Source organism: Tiliqua scincoides, chromosome 4 (assembly GCF_035046505.1).
Source record: "Tiliqua scincoides isolate rTilSci1 chromosome 4, rTilSci1.hap2, whole genome shotgun sequence".
Lineage (NCBI taxonomy): Eukaryota > Metazoa > Chordata > Lepidosauria > Squamata > Scincidae > Tiliqua > Tiliqua scincoides.
The window spans coordinates 157,476,733-157,497,521 of NC_089824.1; the positions used below are offsets into that span (position 1 = coordinate 157,476,733).

The following is a 20,789-nucleotide window of genomic DNA, read 5'->3' on the forward strand; positions in this document are numbered from 1 at the left end:
ACCTTCTGGCATTTAGTGAGTCTGAGGAGACCCAGTAGAGGCCAGGCAGTCTAAGTAAAAAAGTGTTTGTTTTTTTAGCTGTTGGGGCTATGTGACATGTTATATGCCATGGGCTGGCAAGGGATAGCATTGGTCTGCCTGTCTGCTATGAAACCAAGTATTTTTTTTTAATTTACAATTTTTTTAAGCTTATGAATTTTCAGAGTTTTTTTTAAACACTGATTGTAGGCTGTTTATTCTCTGTCTCTTGATGTAGATATAGATGATATAAATAGTAAGCATCGCAAGAGAATCAATTCTCATTGATATTTGCAATAAAGCTTTTTAAAAATCCAATCTAAATAATAATTTGGCCTTGCATTTGTTGTCCTGGGAGCTAAACATGATAATATTTAAATGCCTCTTTCCCCCATATGTTGACCACCTCCCTATGTTGACCAATTTACTCCAGTCCCTTGGGTGGTCAACTTAAAGAGGTTGTACTGTAAATTGATTTGGTTTAAGCACAAATAAAGGCATTTTATTCTGTGTGGGCAATATGTTTTTGTGAAACTCTTTTGATCACAGCCCTCCATAATGTATTTTAACAAACAGTTGGGGAAAAGAATAAAACTGTGCAAAGTACATAATTCTCCCACTTCCCCTTGCAGAATAACAAATCATTTTGTCCACAGCCTTCCTTAACTCTTTTTAAGAGTCTTAAAAAAAAAACAACGAACATGAAAAAGGTGTTTAAAAAATTGTTCATTTGCCAATTAATCCAAGGTAAAAGAAAAAACTTCTGGCTATAATACTTGACAATATAGACATCAACATTTTATGGAAAACAACACACAGGAATGATAAGAAAGGTAGTAAGATTTACTACTGATAATATTGCACAACTTCATTTTTTTTCAGATTTACTTCCTGTAATTAAGAACAGATGAATGGAGGGGGAAAAACTGGAAAAAGTATATTGTAGAAATGTAACTCAACCCAAGAATGTATATTACTGAAAATATACAGTCTCTCTTTTGCAATCAATGAATCACTGTGATTTGTGGACTGCAGCTTCTTGCCCTGATTTAGGGTTCTTTTTCAGATACACAGGCTCAAATGCACACATGGTGCTCCTCCTCAGCTTCATTACACATTTCAAGTAGAGGGGCAGCTCTGAGTATGCCAACCTGCCCCATTCATCAAAATTAATGGGAAAGTTTGCTTATTAGGACCTCTGCGTAAGCACATGAGACTGTGGATTTGAGGCATTTGAACAGAAATAATCTACGGTGCTTTGTGTAGCATCTTCTGCTAGGGTAATACATAAGCCATTATGCTGATTTTTGCATTCTACAAACTAATTTTGTAGATTTATGACATGTACTTTGCTATACGGTAGACATACATTTTTCAATGGAGTAGTTTGTTCTGAGCACATGACTCTAGCAAACTATATTTAAACCATCAAGAACAGTCCTTGATACACTGCTGTTAATAGGAGACTGCATCTCATGCTAAACCTAAAGATGTTTCAATGTATTGGCTTTAAGTCACATGTATAAAAGTCACATTAAAGAACATTTAAGAGGACAAAAACCCACATGCTAAGTGGATTAAAAAAAATTACAACTATACTCTTTGCAAGACTGCTGCTACCAAGCACCCTTTCACTTCAGAAATGTAAATACTTGTAATAGTCCTTACCAGCTCTGGGTCACTCGCTTGATCATTCCTGCATAATTCTGTATCAAATATGAATTTTACATTTTTGTACAAAACATAAAATATAGATTATTTTATATCTGCCCAATAGACTGCTATGCCAGCCAGCAGAATACAAAAGATACATTTAATACAGAGACTGTGACACAGTATGGTCTTGAGAATCTAAGAACTACAAGAATAAGAGATGCAGCATCTTTTTTGTATGGTCCAAGTTAACTCTTTTTGAAGGAAGGAAATCTAATCAAATCTGGTGTTTGGTAATGCGAAATAATTTGTCATTTTCATCATGTTCCACTTTGACTTGACGAGTGTGAGACTGATACCAGTACTTTTTGCAATCTAGTCAGTCAGGATTTGAAGCAGTAGAGGGAACTATCCCAGTCAACACTGATTTTTTGTTTTTTAAACATACCCTCATATTAAAATGTCACATACAGAAAAGAGTGCATCTCAGAAGTTTGCTTACAAGCTAGGAGATCTTTTTGAAGTCCACATAATCCTAACTGCAAACAAAATATAGCACTTTTATAACAGGTTATAAATAAACTGGTTTTCAACCATAGAGCCAGCCCAAAAATAAGAATACACTATTTAAAAAGATCTAAGGCAAAATGGATTCCATTTCCAATGGATAAAAAAAGAACTGTGCAAACAAGCTTAAAACTATTTTGTGCCAGTGTTACAAAATGTAGCTTTTTTTGTGTGTGTAAATAGAGAATTGACCCAAATATCAGGAACTTGTGAAGCGATTTGATGAAAAATTGTTGTGTTTTAGGAGAGACTCCAGACTCCTTTTATCATCTTTTCTATAGACTGCTCTCACATACACACAAGCAAGTGCACTCTCTCTCCCCCCCCCCCACTCACAGAAATATTTTTGCCATTCATTTCAATGCTGCTTGAGCAGAGAAACTCCCTAGTGAAAATGAGTCAACACAACTTAATTTAACAACTACAGGTTATTCTTCACACAGTTCCTGTGATGGGTGGGCCAACAGGCCAGTCTCAAGGAGTAACTATTTTCAAGCACTGGGTCAAGGCTTCACAGAAAAAATAACTTGCTACTTTTTCTATATTTTCTAAAACGCATTTCTGTCCCATCTCCTTGCCAATGCCTGCAGATAGTCAGGATATTTTAATTAAAAAACTCTTTTATTGTGCATGATCGTGTTTTCTAATCCCTGGTTCTTCGGGCAGAATGACAAGGGATCAAACCCATTACACTGAATGGTTTCCTTAACAGGTCAGAAGAGAAGCTCTGGCTCAGTTAGTCTCGTAGGATGACAACAATGCTGCATCGACTGGCTCCATACAGGAAGGACAAGTGAATGATCTCATCAACCAGTCATCTATACAGTCCAAGTGGTAAATATGCATGCATGGCAGGAATCTGATAGGGTCCCCGTAAACAAAGTCCATCATACAGATCACACATCTGGAAAGGAAAAGAGAAACAAAATGGGAGAAAATCTGCACTCAGCTGAATTCTTATTCTGTACAACTAGCATGGAAGAATGGGAAAAAACCTGTGGAATTCATTCTTGAATCCTTAACACAATTTTGCTAAAACCTGTATGTGCTAAACTTTAAGGAGAAGGGAAGTTTTTTCGGAAATGGAGACAATGAGCTTATATCAAAATTCTGGATCCCACTTATTAATACAATTTGCAAAATATTGTCAATTAGATAGCTGTGTACAAGCAAGGCATGTTTCACTTATTTTTGAGACTGCAGTTTGATCTGATTTTAAGCAATTTTGAATATTCCTTTTGTTTTTATACTGTAGTTGAGCTGAATATTGATGGCTAATTTTATTGTAGCTATTTCAGAGTTTTCTAGAATTGTTTCATATTGTAAAGTATTAAGGTTGCAAGTTCCTTTTGAGCCATGTAGGAAAGCAGTATATATCAAATTATTCACAAAATAATCCCATGCTTGAAACTTTTGTGAAAAGCAACAGCTGTGATGCCATAAGCCAGGGGTGCCCAAACCCCGGCCCTGGGGCCACTTGCGGCCCTCGAGGCCTCTCAATGTGGCCCTCAGGAAGCCCCCAGTCTCCAATGAGCCTCTGGAAATTTGTTGGAGTCCACACTGGCCTGACACAACTGCTCTCAGTGTGAGGGCAACTGTTTGACCTCTCGCGTGAGCTGTAGGATGACTGCTTGTTGTTTCATGTCTGTGATGCAGTAGCGGCAGCAAAGGAAAGGCCAGCCTTGCTTTGTGCAAGGCATTTTATAGGCCTTGAGCTATCGCAAGACCTTCATTCATTCATATGTTCATCTTTAATATATTCATTTATGTAAACTTATGTAAATTTATTCAAATTTTAAATGTAAATTAATTATTCCCCCCCCGGCCCCCAACACAGTGTCAGAGAGATGATGTGGCCCTCCTGCCAAAAACTTTGGACACTGCTGCCATAAGCCAAGAGCTCTCACTAAACTCTGGCCAAAGTAACGCCATTTTAACATCAGTTCTGACTATGACCTTAAAGATGCTTGTTAGCAAAAGATGCAAGCCACCCCTCACCCAATGTCTTGTCCTAGAGATAGCCGGGCCTCAAGAGTCAGTCTGCAACAACAATACCTCAGAGCAAGGGCAACCTATGTCAAAGTGCCTGTGGTCTCTTTTTATCTCTCCAATACGGTCCAGCTCTCTATGGCAAAGGGTGGAGGGGTAGGCCAGTGGGTGGGGGACTGGGCAGTGGAAGTGGAAAGTTACTGGACCCTTGTCCCTTTAGCTTTGCTAGCCACACCTCTTGAGTTTAAATGAATATAAGTAGATAGCTGCGTCTAGCTACACTTGCGCATGATTCGAGGCAACTGGCCTCCTTGCTGTCTTGCTTTGGTACTAGCATTAAACAAGCTGTTTTCTGCTATACCTTCCCTCAGAGTGTTAGATTGAGGTGTAGCACTCTGGGTAACGAACTTCAGGCTGCCTTTGTGAGTTCAAGTGCAACATTGGGAAAACTTGGCTTTTCAAATCTATTCTGAGATCTTAAAAGCTGCTAGTGAGAACACAACATACTATCATCTTCCTTCCTATGGCAATGACACATCCATTTTTGAAACACTGGCATCCAGGTGATAATGTCCCTTAGTACTGCCATGCACTGATATCCCAAACCATAATTTTGTGTGCTGTTTTGGTGATCTACTCCAGTCTATGGGTGCCATAGCTTGGTCCACTCTGTGATGGAAATGGCTAAGGGCCCAATCCTATCCAATTTTCCAGCACCGGTGCAGCTGCAATTCAGCCCCAAGGTAAAGGAACAAATGTTCCCATACCCTAAGGAGGCCTCTGTGACTGCTGCCCCACCAAAATAGGCAGTGCATACCCCACTGGCACAGTTGCACCAGCATTGGAAAACTGGATAGGATTGGCCCTAAGTCAACTATAAGTAATGTAGGCTTTTGCCTGTAGTCAGTATATTCTCCACAGAATACAGCCTGGGTATAATGAGTAAGTACCCCTTTAAGTATGTAGAGAGGGATTTTGTCCTTGGGAAGTGGTAGCAGCCATGCCATTCTCTAGACAGGATTCTTCCTCTCATAACTAGTTGTTCAAGGACACCTTTAATTAAGTGATGAGCTGTGAGTTTCAGGAGGGGAGGAGACAAGACACCATGAGTAAGTGGCCTCCACTCACATAGCCTACTTGAAGGTTTAGCAGGTTCCGACTTCTAATTGGTTGGGGAGAGGGGTGGGAGTTAGGTATAAAGTTCCACCATTTTACCAGGAGTCTCTCTCTCTCATCTCCTGGATGTTAGCCTGCCTGTTCTCATTGCTTGGACATTCCTTTTGCCACTGCTTATCATCAAGGACATTTGGCTTTACTGACTGTGTGGTGGTGTGAGCTGATAAGATCCATCCAGGAGAAGTGAGTTAGGCTTAGTGACAGATGGTCAGAATAGAAGTTAGCTTTTATTATTTTTGTATGATGTTGAAGACTGTTTATGCTATACTTATGCTTTTAAAGTGTCTGTCCTTACTTTGTGTATAACCACTGTAACTCTCTTATGTGGCTACACTACACTACACTAGTGGCACATTACTGAGAGGCTTTGATTTCAACATATTGCTTCAGACTTCGGGGGACGGGTGGGGATTTTACCAGACTACTGCTGGAGGGCAACATTTAACAATTGAAGCTAGGCTTAGTTTTAATAAATACTGACAGCCCTATCCTATCCACCACCAGCCCTTAGCACACAGCGCTGCTGTAGAAGTGTGAGCTGCATGCCATGGCGACCAGATGGACCAGAAGACTAAGTAAAAAATTTTACATACCTTCCTGTAGGCTGTCTGGTCTCCTTTTGACTCAGTCCAAGGAGAGTCACGGGATGTTTAGGACAGGAAAAGGGGAATAGAATCTCAGCATGCATCACTGCTGCTGGGATTCTCCATCTGCTGATCCTCCCCCAGTCTGGCCCCACCTCCAAACTGACCCCACCACCCACCTACCTGATCCGGTGTGCCTTCAGTGGCGCACTGCTGCTGCTGACACAGAGCTACTGTGCTCCCACACCATGATTAGCAGGACACATGATTAATTGGAGCAGCTTGTGCAACAGCAGCCAAGGCCTTATGTTGATAGATTGTGAGATCCATCAGAATAAGCCACAATGGGATTGGGATGTAAAAAAGGCTATCTTCCTAAAAGACATACAGTGTAAATTCAAAATTCTTACAAGCACTGCTCAAAAATAGTTGCTGCATTGCAAAATTTATCATCCTAGTATAAGGCATGAATAAGATTGACAGCAACATTTTAGGCAAAGTAGAGCAAGAAGATTCTTGGTAAACAGAAGGGAAAGGCTAGGCTGATTTCAAAGGGTCTGTGGTAGAAATGTCAAGAAAAATTGATTTAGGGGCCTGTTTAAAATAAGAGCAAAAAGGAAGTAAATCCCAATAGTTTGGGGAGAAAACCATATCAACCTAGCTTTGGACAAGTGTCTGAAACTAAAATTTTTAGATTAAGACAACAAGCTTTTTGCTCAGCAACTTGACCAAGAGCTTCAAAATGCATTGATCAAGGTGTAGCAAAGGGAAAAATGTGCACTAACAATTTGGCACCCGTATTATCCTCGGATGCTATGGGCCAAATTAACTACATGTTACATTAAACAAATAGTTCAGCCCTTGTCTCGCAGTTTAGGGTTTTGTTTTTTTTAATTTAATAGCAGTTTGGGCACAAGCACCAATAGCAAGAGAGCCAAATTACACATTACACATTACAAGAGCAAGAGAGCCAAATGTACAAATATTGTACATTTCAGTTTTGCCCCTAGATTCAAAAATACTCTCCCATAAAAAAGTAGGTTTTCTGCAACTTACTCTCTGATCTTTTTCTCAGAACCATCTCTTCCAGGATCATAGACGCCTTTCGGCAGGTGCTGTATAAGGCCTATCCGTTGAGCTATCCTAATTTGTTCCTCTTCTGTAAGTTGTGTTGCTAGGCGGGTCTGGCTAGGAGTTGGATGGTACACTGGAACTGGAACCTGTTCCTAAAACAAAAAGTGTTGGGGTGAGTGAAGAAAGGGAACACAAAATTTGCTTTGCTACTTTAAGTTCATGATGAAAATGGGTTGTACAGCCTATAGAATTTATTGTGTATTCATATTTTTCTTTCTGGTGGAAATTTGTACGTCTTCTCCTTTGCCCACAGTTTTATGGCTTAACTATAAAGAAAACAGACTAGACAGGGATGCCAACTTCACCAGGAAGCTGGCATGGATCTACTTGAGACTGTTTTCTACAAAGACCATTTAATTTGACCCTAGGAGTTCTCTATGGACAAGTTAAAAGATGAAAGTTGCATCTCTCTCATTGCCTCTCTACCTAGTAAGATAGAAGTTATTGATAGTGTTTTCCATTACTTAGTTATCCATAGAAGTTATCCATTACTGTTAATACAAACCTGGGGATTTTTTTCAGTCTTGTGTTGCACAGTATTTTTATTTTTGTACTACATTAATAATGATTTTGTAATACGGCACTCTGTAAACAGGTCAATGGTAGCTCGGGAACTAGTAATCCCTGGATAAAGATTATCTGAAGATTACTTCACTCCACATAATAAAATGATACAATGTTTTGCATGTTTTGTTTTAAATATTTCATTAAAATGTTCGATTTTCTCTCTTAAGTGTCCTGACAGTTTCTTTAAAAAAAGATACATAACCCCATTAGCCATTTCCATGTCTTAAAAAAACAAATTTAGTATTTACTATTACACTTCCAATTATTGACAGTGATACAAAGGGAGCAGTACAGATAATTTAATGCTAATTTGATGGATGTTTATGTAGAAGTATGTTTCCCTGAAATAAACTGAATTTATTGCCAAACACACACAATTGGTATTTGAAATCAATCAGCTGCTGAACATTTCCTTCTTATTAGCAGATCTCAATTGCTTGGAAGGGGGTATGTTAATAGTCACTGACTATTGCACATTATGGCTGCAATTCATCACAAAGTTAGATGTGTTTAAAACTACTGAAATCAGTGGGTTCAAGAATGCCTCTCTGTGTTGAATTAGGGCCCTTGAAGATATTCTGCTATTGCAAGTTTTTAAAAAGAGAATGTTATTTCCCATTTTATTTGTTACTCCCATAAGACAAGCATGCAGCCAAAACGGAAAGAATCCTGAAAAGTTGGACCAAAAACAAAGATCCAGACCATAATGAAATAGGTGAAAATGGAAGAAGGGGAGAGGATGAGAGAAAATTAACTTTGGGCACAATCTTAACCAAGTCCTATTTTGTTCAATGGGGCTTAGGAAAGTGTGGTTAGGATTGCAGCCTTGATCCTGAACTCTCAGGGCAGACAGGGAATTTGTCTAAAGTTCAAGAATCTTGAGCCTGATACACAAGCTCAAATGGTTGGCAACCTTCAGTCTCGAAAGACTATGGTATAAGCCTACAGCACCCAGTATTCCCAGGCAGTCTCCCATCCAAGTGCTAACCAGACCTGACCCTGCTTAGCTTCCAAGATCACAAGCTCAGTCCTTCACTGATGGGTGAAGGGCTGATGGGTTCTGAGCTGTCTGTGACAGATCAGGTGAGAGATCTTGGGGTGGTGGTGGACAGGTCCATGAAAGTGTCGACTCAATGTGTGGCGGCAGGAAAGAAGGCCAATTCTATGCTTGGGATCATTAGAAAAGGTATTGAGAACAAAACGGCTAATATTATAATGCCGTTGTACAAATCTATGGTAAGGCCACACCTGGAGTATTGTGTCCAGTTCTGGTCACCGCATCTCAAAAAAGACATAGTGGAAATGGAAAAGGTGCAAAAGAGAGCGACTAAGATGATTACGGGGCTGGGGCACCTTCCTTATGAGGAAAGGCTACTGCGTTTGGGCCTCTTCAGCCTAGAAAAGAAGCGCCTGAGGGGGGACATGATTGAGACATACAAAATTATGCAGGGGATGGACAGAGTGGATAGAGAGATGCTCTTTACACTCTCACATAACACCAGAACCAGGGGACATCAGCTAAAATTGAGTGTTGGGAGAGTTAGAACAGACAAAAGAAAATATTTCTTTACTCAGCGTGTGGTTGGTCTGTGGAACTCATTGCCACAGGATGTGGTGATGGCATCTGGCCTGGACGCCTTTAAAAGGGGGTTGCACTAGTTTCTGGAGAAAAAATCCATTACAGTTACAAGCCATGATGTGTATGTGCAACCTCCTGATTTTAGAAATGGGCTATGTCAGAATGCCAGTGCAAGGGAGGGCACCAGGATTCAGGTCTCTTGTTATCTGGTGTGCTCCCTTGGGCATTTGGTGGGCCGCTGTGAGATACAGGAAGCTGGACTAGATGGGCCTATGGCCTGATCCAGTGGGGCTGTTCTTATGTTCTTAAGCTACATAGGTAATTAGAAAATCAGGTTATGTCGCAGCAAGTCTGAAATGTGAATGTCATAAACAGACATGGCTGATTGACCGCCTCTCCATCTCCTGTTTATCAAAAACATTAAGTACACTATTCTACTACATTAGAATCTACTCTAGCATAGGAAAAAATATTCATCAATAACTTTTTATTACCATCAATACACAGAAACTAATTCTGATAAAGGCATTCAATGTTTTGTTTTTTCTAGCTTACATAAGCATAAGGTTGGTGTGATGGTCGCTTTATATAATAATTTTCACAATTGTAATTTAGCAAATAAAAGTCAGCCTGATTCAAGGTAGCTTCTTTTCTCCTAACTCGATAAAGTGCACCTGATTCCTTCTTCTCCTGCCCCCCTCCTTTTGCTTGGGCCCAATTTATGATAATACACATGTGGCTGCTTTAAGGAACCAAAAACCAAAATGTTTTGCTGGATACTCTGAATAGGTGGGAACCATGAAAAGTCCATCTCTCTGTTTAATCACTAGAAGCCCATTGCTGATCCTCCTGCATTCTCACAGTCATCTTTAGCAAACAATGTGTAGCAAATTAGAGGACTATAATTTTTATTTCTATATAAGTTATGGTGTTCCTTGGAAACTGATGAATGTACTGGGTGCTGTGGTGAGAGCTAAATATGTTGGTGAGAGCCTAGTGGTTTAGTTTACTCCTTAGTTGTAACTTAATGTCCTGGCTTATAGTGCTGCCAACTACATAATAAATTTTATTATGTATGACAGCATACATTATGCAGTTTAACATAAGTTCTCATTCAACTTCTCATTAACTTATTAACCCTTATTTTTCATCAATAACTTATTACACTGGAATTTATTTATTTATTGGCTGCATGTAGCAAGTCAAAATGCAGTGGACAGCTTTTAAACTTGATGCTTTTTCCATGCTTTGGTTGAATAATTCAATTTATAACTTAAAAACAGAAAAAAAACCCTTAGGTTTCTTTGTATGGAAACAACCGTGCACTCAAGCACAGTCAGAGGGAGCAGCTAAATACCCGTTAGATAATGACTACATACAACTGTGCCACAAACACAATTCACTTGACAAACATGAAGTTCAATGCTCATTTAACATCTTGTCAGTGGCGTCGCTGGGGTTCGCATCACCCGGTGTGGGAGGCCAGCGCGTCACCCTCATGCAGTGGATGGGGCAACACTCCAGGTGGTGGGCATGGTGATCTACCATTTTTGGCTGTACCTTTTGATAGAATAAATATATTTCAACGCAGTTCGTTTCATCGCATTCTGCATGAAATTACACATTGACTGATATACAACATGATGGTATTATTTTTGCAAACTGTGATTTTAGTGATTTTGGTCACTAGTGGTGTCACCACCCCCCAGGGTGTCAACTTACTAACACCTTATTGGAGCAGTTCTCAAAATTTTAGCATTGGGACCCACTTTTTAGAATGACAATCTGTCCAGGACCCCCCCCCTGCCCCGCAGCAAATTAAAATAAATAATTATAAATAAATTAAAGTAAAATAAATAAGGGAAAGTCAGCCCTGCTCCACCAAGCGAATTTTCTCTGTACCCTGCCTGCAATAACACCCCCCCCAAAAAGAATCAGTAAGATTTTCACCCCAACCCAGTACCCAGTTCAATTTAAGTTCTTATATTTCAAGCATAACACTATCAGGACCCACCTGGCTTTACAAGTCTGAGAGCCCAATCCTATGCCTGTCTACTCAGAAGTAAGTCCCATTATAGTCAGTGGGGCTTACTCCCAGGAAAGTGTGGATAGGATTGCAGCCTAAAACGGGGAAAAAATTTCACCTTACCCTGTCAAGCCTCTGTTTCATTCTTTTTATGGGGGGGTGCTGCCTTCTGGAGCATCTGTTGAGCTGCAGTTGCATCAAATCAGGACCATTCTGATTGCCTCACATTTCCCTTTGTCTGACCTGCCCAGGAGCCAAGGCACGTTTGCTTACTCGTGAGTAAATGCGACCATGTGGCTTAGTTTCACTTTCTATAGGGCTCAGTACATTAGCCAGCTTGGAGGGAGGGACCTCCTTCTCAAGTGTTTTTTGGGGGCTACAGTCATTGGATCAGGACCATTCTGGTGTTGTTGGATTCCTCTCAGCCTGCCCTTTCATACAACCTAAGGCACGTTCGCCTACTTGCGAGTAAATGTGCAATACGGCTTGGTTTCACTTTCCATTAGGCTCCATGCATTTTTTGTTTTCTGGTTTTTTGCCAATAACTTTTGATAGAAAGGAGATATTTCACTCCCGCTTTTTGCATTGCATTCTGCTGGAAATTCCGCATCCAACGGTATATAACATGATGGTATTGCCCCTAACCACAGCGATTTTAGTGCGTCACCCTCCCAGTCCGCGTCACCCCCCTTGCGCATCAACTGGTGCGGCCCACACCCCTCGCACCCACCTAGCGACGCCACTGCATCTTGTTAGTTAAATTAGTCATGGATTCTTCAGCATGGTCAAAGTTTATGGAACACTTTGTTAGAATGATGAAAGAAGAGCTGAATAGATTCCAAAGGCTTGCTCTCCCGTCTCACTGTGTGTGCCACTCAGTGGAACATTTCTCTGCACATTCCACAACATATAAAGCAAGTTAAAGCCACTTACAGACCAATCCTAACTAATCCCCACTGCAATGATGCAGCCACACCAACAGAGTGCACGCTGCATCCTATGGGGGAGACAGCTCCAGATGCCTACAAGGTAAGGGAACTTTCATTCTTACTTTGGGGTATGCCTCTGCTTCCCCAATAGGTATACTTGGACCTGTGCCAGCACTTTGGCAGGCACAACTCCGAGTGGAGTTAGGGAGGTAGACTGAGGCTGCAGATAGGGCTACTGGCAGAGCTGCAGCCCCCAATAACCACCTCCTTCCCACCCTCAACACACCCCTCTCCAACTCAGTCCCCATCCCATTCTTCTCCCTCCCCACCCTATTCTGCCCAGCCTCACCAATGTGTACCAAGTTATGGGTGCCAGGCATCCATGATAGCTACTGTGGCACAGCTGCCACCACTTGCCATTTCTGACAAGTCCCCTTGCATGTGACAGCTCAGCATGTTTTACAATGCCAGAAAGGTTGCTCAGCCATTGGAACAGGAGTGCCATGCGCACAGCGGCCAGTTAGGATCAGGCCACAGATTATCTATGCAGAGTACAAAATGTGGCTATGATTCATTCCACATCTCAAGAATGCCTTCTCTTTTTTCTGCCCAGGAACTAAACCCACATAGTTTGAATCTTAAAAAGGGCTAGTTGCTTGAAAACAACAAAGTCTGCTTTGTGTATACTGCTGTTAGCAGGATACCCACAACTGCAAAGCTCAATTCATTACATTCCTGATTTCAATATAAATTACCTCAATGTGGCAAATTAACTGGGAAAGAATCTGACTAGCCATCTTTGCAAGGGAAAATACAGGAAATCAGCAAAAGAGGAGTTGAGTGGAAAAATGTTTTTAATAAAGCATAAAGCTCTTTGTCACAAGTAACTGATTACTGCGCTGCAATTACAGCACAGTATGTTCACCTCATTCCAAGATAATATCTTAGCATGTATTTGAGCCAGATGAGGTTTCACCCTCAGCGGCTCCTCAGTTCTGCTCTTCGCTTGGTTCCTGCCCAGGTCCGATATGTTTCATTTCATCTGGGAAAAGTCTCAAGTCAGGCCTCTTTGAAAAAGCACATTCATCAAAAGTTTAGATTCAAGCTTCTTGGGTATGCTACATGGATCCCATTAATGGGGTGCAAGTTTTGTATGAAGAACATGATCAAGAAAAAAGCCTGCAAGAGGCACGCAAGCAGTGATAAGAGGGATGTGGTGTAGAATATATGAAGCACAGCACAATTCTATGCATGCTTACTCAAAAGTAAGTCCCACTGTGTTCAATGGAGCTTACTCTCAGGTAAGTGTGCACAGGATTGCCGCCACAGTTGCATGAATGTAACTACTGGTCTGAACCCAACCTAGGGCATTTTTTTTATTTTTCATAGGAAAAAAGGTCCAAAAAGAATTCAGACTCATTAGAATATTCTCCTTTAGTTCATGATATCATGAATTACATTGTACAAAAGTAGATTTTACTTTAAGCATTGCTGTTGAGGAAAGTATGTGCATGCAAGGTAGACAAGTTGCAGAGCCTGATTGGTCTGCTGCTCCAAAGCAGACCAAAGTCTTCAAGAAGAATAATTCATTCCTAGGGAGGGAATGAATGATGCTATGAAAATTGATGTGATGCAGCATAATCTCCCCAAATCCCAGCAGCCTATCTATGGAAGATTGTTCATGCTTCCATCTGTCTTGCATATTAATAGTTGATTTATATGAGTTTTGTCTTGGACTGCTGGGGGGGGGAACCACCTCTTGTTACAGCCAGGGCTACAAGAAAAATTCTGCAAAGAAGCCAAACTAGATCCGGGCTAGCAAGGAGGGGAAATTCTATGCAACCAAACAAGACATTGTAGCTACTCTGTATACCGTACAACAAAGAAACAACATGACTTTTGTGCATAAATTTCAAATCGTATATGGTATATTTTAGATTTAGATTTAGAAAATATGGTACATTTTAGATTTGACTGATAAGATCTCTGCCTCAGCACAGATTCAGATAGTAGAAACTGGGACACGCACGCTTACCTGTCCCACTGTTGGGGCCCCACCTTCCTCCACCTCCTGCAAGGAGGGCAGTTCCACATCAAATGGGCTGGGGAATGCATAGTGGGTTCTATCTCACCTCACTGAGATACTATACAAACACAGGTGCTAAGCTATGAGTTTATTCCATACATCAGCTACAGGAATAGCTCCTTTGTCAAGTCTCTTGCTCCTTTAGACTCTCCCAGTTGACTTCACTAGGGAGCCACTGTTGGGAGTCTGCAGAGCTGCTCCTAATTAAGGGGGCTAGAATGCCTGGGAGAAATGGATGGGGTCAGAATGTTGCTCCCAGCTATCCTCTAGAAAAGAAAATATCCTTGGCCTTCAAGAAGAGTACATCTCTTCCTCCTCCCTGCCAACGCCCTCCAACTCAGCCTCCTGAATGCTCTCTTCCTAGTCACCTTGGCATCCTCTCTGTTCTCCACTCTCACTGTGTGTCCTGGCTGTGTTGCTATAGCTTTAAAAGTCTTATCTTCTCTCCTTCTCCTCTCACTCCTTCTTTCCCCACTTCCTCTCATCTCTCCTTTCCACACTCTGCCCAATGCCTCTTGCTCCTGCTCCATCCCCTCTGGATTAGGGTTCCCATTCAGCTGCCTCCAACTGAGGCTAGCTCCTGGGCATCTGGGGATGATGTCATCCCCAGGCATCTTGGAGTTGCACAGTTGGTTGGGTGGTGCTCTTGGGGATGGTGCAACCCCACCAGCAGCACTGGAGCTTCACATTGGAAGGAATGAAACTACACTGAAGAAAAGGAACAATGCCAAAGCAATGCTTATTTTGGACTGGAATTCATGTGATCCTGCTTGCGGAGGAGTGTTTTCCCCACATGCTTACCCAGTTTTAGATGAGGAGGCACCTGTTGTGTTTCCACTGTGATTTGATGTACGTATATCAGATTTTTCTGTTCTATAAATGATCTAGGCTAGTCCTCCTTTTAAAGAGTTGCTCAGTAGCCAAATCAGTTTATGAATGCCTTCTGCTTATGTGGATAATACTGGAAATGCAAACTAAAAAATCTTATCTAGAAATAGACCAGGTTTTAACAGTAAACAATTGATGGAAATGAATAGGCCCATCTTTTATGTCCTTTCAGAGTGAGGTGGGCTCAGATCAATCTTTATAGGCCCCTCTTATTTTACATGGGGGTGATATTATTGAAAATTATTTTGCATGTATCTCAAAAATGTATAAATTAAAAGTATTTTACTATAAGAATGAAAGTAAATGGTAGAGGTTAGGGGAGTCTGCTCCATATGTTCCATTACAGAACTCCAAGCATAAGAGGGTTTTTTTAAGACTTGCAGATATCCCTGATCGATGTTACTTTTTCTTTACCTTCTCAGCACTGCAATGCTCCCACTTAAACCAAGCATGTGGCCATTATCTGGTGCATGCTCTCCTCTCTGAAGGCTGTATCCTCTCATATCAATTGTGATGGCATTTTGTGCCTTTTTAGCTTTAGGATCCCCAGACAAGGCAGGTGGACGTTTTCCAGGCATAGTTGCTGGAGAAAACTGAGTTTCATAGCTGAATATGAAGGAGTGTGCGGGATGTATGGCCACAATATGTAAAAAATTTGCAAAACTAAATTGGGTTTAGGTATTAAACCAGGGGTCTCCAAACCCTGGCCCGGGACCAGATGTGACCCGCGGCCAGCCTCTATCCGGCCCACGGTCAGCCTCTTATCCCCTGAAAACCTCTGGCCTCCTTGGCCAAATATCACTGGAACTATGCTCTGGTTGCATCTGGAAGGTGTTCAAGGGCCAGAGAGGTTGAATGAATGATCTCATTCATTCATTTATTCACTCATCTAAGTTCCATCTCTAATTTATTTAAATAAATTTTATATTTAAATATTTTTTTCGGCCCTCAAAACCATGTCAGATATTTAATGTGGTCCTCTGGCCAAAAAGTTTCCAGACCCCTATATTAAACAAATGTGTTCTTCCAAAAACGTCTAAATTAAAACTATAGGTCCCTGTATCAGAATTCTCTACGGCTGGCAAATGCAAACAACCCACACCACAATCTGTGTCAGCGGATGGGTTTATAAACACTTTCATTTGCATGAAAAGTACACAGGCCTACAAAATTGAGGGTCAGAAAAGTTTTTCCCAAACTTTATGGTGGTTTGATATGAATTTGGGGTGCCGATTCCAAAAATGGCATCCGTTTTGCCCTATCACGTCTAGTTTTGGAGATACAGTATAGCCCCATTAGTGAATAGTTCAAGCAGCTTCCTCATGAGGAAGCCATGGTGTAGGCTTCCAAATATACCCAGGAATTGGTGTAACATTTAAGGAAACAAAATGTGTGTTGGCCTGTGTTATTTTTGCTTCATTAGCAGATACAGGGTTGCTCAGTGCCTCAGGTTATACTTGCTCATCACGACTACTAGATATTTACAGGCTGAATTTACAGATATTTAAGTGTCCACAAGTATTTACAGATATTTAAATATCTGTACATATATACAGATATTATACATAAATATATACAGATGTATATTTACAGATACAAGAATTTACAGATATTTAAGTGTCCACAAGTACAGGACACTGAATACTAAAGGCTCAAACACACTTCCTCTTTCCTTGCAATAGTACCCACACAGCACAGGAGAGCAGGAGGCACTCCACTTATACAATATGACTTTCAAATAGAAAGCTTTATACAGTAAACATCTAGAAATCAAGTGCTGCATTTTCCATTTGTTTTTACAAATGCATCTAATACAGAAGGATGTTCTATTTTCTTCAATAAACCCAAGGCTTGTCCCTGCAAGCAGTGACTGTGCATTTTCAGTATCCAAGGCACAAATCCAAGAGTGATCTCATTTACAGTTCAACCACTTCTAATACAGGACATGAGTTTGCACTAAGTAACAGAAGTACAGCATGTTTACCAGGGATTAGTTGTACAATATAAGTGGAAAAACTGCAAGAAATGATGTACTGTTAGTCATTTTAAAAGCTTCTAAATGGACAGAGATCATCCAGGTTCAAATGAACATCTTATATGTGCCTGCCAGGAAACAAGCAAAGCATAACAGTTAAGATCATGTGCCGGGGAATCCCAAGTTCAAATATCAGCTCTGCCTCAAATTCTCTTGCAGGCCTTGGGCTCTGAACCTGTCAAATGCTGAACCTGCCAAATGGCACTAATAGTATTGGCCTCTTTTACAGTGCTTTTGTAAGAATGACTAGAATAACATGATGGAAACACTTTGCACACTTAGATGGAAAAAAGAAGTATGTTTTGTTGTATGTTAAGATGCATGTGTTGTGGTATACATTTGAATACACTCAACGTATCATGAATTCAATTAGGACAGAGTAGGGGCCCAATCCTCCCCCCCCAGTGCTACTGCTGTTGGGTATTGTAAAAGTGCTATAAGGAGAGGCTGAGTCTCAGCACCAGGATGATGTGGGACTGGAGTGCCAGACAGTGAGTATCCCCATCAGCTGGCGGGGAGGCTTTTAGGTGTGGGAGGAGAGTAGAGGGAAGGCGGGGAGAGGGTGGAACTGGGTGGAAGAGGGTGGGCCAGCAGTTGGATTGGGCCCAGGAGGGGGGTTGCCTAATACTATGGTCCCTTCCGAGTCGCCTGACATGGGCCTTCTTGATTCTGTGTCTGCTAAATAACGGGCGTAGATCCAAGGAGATCCATTGGCGCTAGTAGGCTCTACCTGGGATAAGGGAATGAAAGCTCTGTTACCCCAGGAGACTCCAGCAGCTGCTCTGGCCCTGTGGGATACAGCAGTAGCCATTTCAGTGTCGCTGTACCTTGTAGCAGCGCTGGAGTTTAAGATTGGGCTGCTCGAATCTTCATGGTACAGATTCAAGATAAATATGACATTCTACTCGTAAGGCTTTGATCAAATATTTAACTGATCATATTTTTTAAAATAAGTAATACACCTCTGAACTACAGGACGTTATTTCTAACTACCAATTAGTAATTAACAAAATCAAACCTTTTCAAATTTAAAAAAAGTGTGGAGAGTTCCATACAGAGTACTACCTTTATATTCAAAATGCTGGATTTTAGTAAAATTGTGTATTGTATAAAGAAAGTATTTTTTTTAATTGTACAGTTTCTAGCATAGTAAGGATCATCTTTTGATTGCTACTACTATTGCTTAACAAGCATAACAAATCATTATTAGAACATTTAACATCAGACAATGTTTACCTCTAGCTATATCATATGTGATGAAACAATGAAAAAACTGTCATAACATCTTGAGACACATGCAGTCGTTGTGAACAGAATTCAAATTCAACATCCAAGACCTCCTGAGAAAAGTATTAAACATATTTAGGCAGACAGTGTATTGCCACCAAAGTACTGCTTAAACACATTATCTTATGCTGCAATTCTAGACACATTTTCTTGGGAGTAAGCCCCTCTGGACACAACAGAACTTATTTCTGAGTAGACATGCATTGGACTGCACTGTAAAAAACCAACCATGCTCAATCAAGTTTTTACTGACAAAAACCACAGGACAAGACACACTCAAGAAAGTCACTGCAGTGCTAATAAAAAAAGATCATAAGCACAGCAATCCTATACATGTTTACTCTGAAGCACATCCTACTCTGTTCAATGGGGCTTCTGGGTAAATGTTCAGATTAGTCCTTTCCTTTGGATTAGTCATTCTAGGCTGATATCACATTGCACTCTGAAAACATTCTTGCCAAAATATTAACTATAGTGAAAAAAGGAAATGTAAAATAACTGAAGCAGCTGATTGTTCAGACTGGTCTATTACATAGCTAATGTTATTTGTTCTTGGGTAATTTTGGGAGTATTATGTAACACTTCCCATAGATCAACAGGAAAAATGCAAGCACCTCAGAAACTAACTAGCAATGCAGCTCTGCAGTACATCCTATCAATTCCCTTAGAATCATAAGGACAGATGGAGGCAAGAGATAATAAAGAATCAGCACACAGCACCCCACAGCAATGCAGAATTGTTCACACTTCAGAAATCCACAGATAAATACATCTATCAACCACATAACTTTAATTTTTTTTTATTAATCATTGCAGAAGTGATAGATGCATTGCACTGCAATCTTGCATTGAACAGAGAACTCTTAGTTCAACAGAGAACTCCTGGTTAATAAAAAATGTAAGAGCCACCAAAATGTTAAGTTTTGGACACCAGGAATGACTGTCAAGAATCATACCTGTACCTGTGTTCCCACAGCTTGCATGCAGACAGAAACAAGAAAGTTCAGAATTCACGCAGTTCACAAATCAGTGATGTGTACTAATTCAAATTAAGACCTGCATACGCATGCAGACATGGAAGTAACTGGAGGAAGTCATCTCATGGTTCCAAGTAAGTAACATGAGAGATAGCTCTAAGCTGTAGCTGCCACTTCATGTGACTTGGAAGTTGAAGTGTCAGGTCAAATTCCAGCAGCAGTGTTTGACAGGTTCTAAACAGATCACAGCTCTGCAATATGAAACTGCATTACAAACAATAAATAGGACTCTAAACGCCTTTACCGTCTAAAGCAGGGGTCTCCAAACCCGGCCCAGGGGCCAGATGTGGCCCGTGGCGAGCCTCTGTTCGGCCCATGGCCAGCCTCTTGTCCCCTGAAAGACTTTGGCCCACTTGGCCGAACTTGACTGGAACTGTGCTCTGGTTGCGTCTGGAGGGTTGCTAATCTGGTCTGAAGGGCTAATGAGGTTGAAAGAATGACCCCATTCATTCATTTATTCACTCATCTAAGTTCCATCTCTGATTTATTTATATACATTTTACATTTAAATTATATTCCTGCCGTCAACACCGTGCTAGATATTTGATGCGGCCCTCTGGCCAAAGTTTGGAGACCCCTGGTCTAAAGGGAGGGCAATGAATTCTTGATTGCTATGCTAACTACTCAGGTCTAGCATAGATGTTGTTTGCACACCACTGTTTGCATACTGAGACTTACAAATAAATGAATTCTACCTCTCACTTCTTCCCCCTCCAGCACAAATTCCCACCTTTGTTTGTGTTGGCATCAGCTGATCCAAAGAAGCAGAAAGCAGAGTAATGCATATGGTATGTGACTTCTGTTCATCTTTTGTAGAGATCAGTAGTAAGCTGCACATTTGGAGCTAATTTGCTCTTTACAGTTCCTGGTACTCAGAAAGGGGCTTGTTTGTTTGGGCTACTATGTATTAGGGCCCAATCCTATCCAAACTTCTAATGCTGATGCAGCTACAATGCAACTCCAAGGTAAAGGAACAAATGCTTCCTTACGTTGAGGAGGTCTCTAAGACTGATCCCACCACAGGATGCAGCGCACAACCTGTTGGCACAGCTGCATCAGCACTGGAAAGCTGGATAGAATTGGTCCCTTAGTCAGTAGAGTGACCATAATATGTCAGGAAAAGATTCTTCTCAACCATCTATGATATTTCACACAATATTGCATGTTACAGCTGCTGATACAGCACAAACTTCTCCTATATAGTGAGTCAGGAACTGGCTCACTCCATACAAAC

The 20,789-nt window shown here is 41.0% G+C and overlaps 1 protein-coding gene across 1 annotated transcript in view; it reads right to left on the minus strand.

The window, feature by feature from the left end:
* Positions 1–727: 727 nt before the first annotated feature.
* The window catches only part of RNF11 (ring finger protein 11), a 33,212-nt gene continuing 13,150 nt past the window's right edge, over positions 728–20,789 (minus strand). The window contains exons 2-3 of the mRNA XM_066625275.1: positions 7,044–7,213; positions 728–3,142 (exon numbers count right to left, since the gene is read on the minus strand). Coding sequence (XP_066481372.1) covers positions 2,971–3,142; positions 7,044–7,213 — 342 coding nt within the window. The 3' untranslated portion in view covers positions 728–2,970. The remainder of the gene's footprint in view (positions 3,143–7,043; positions 7,214–20,789) is intronic.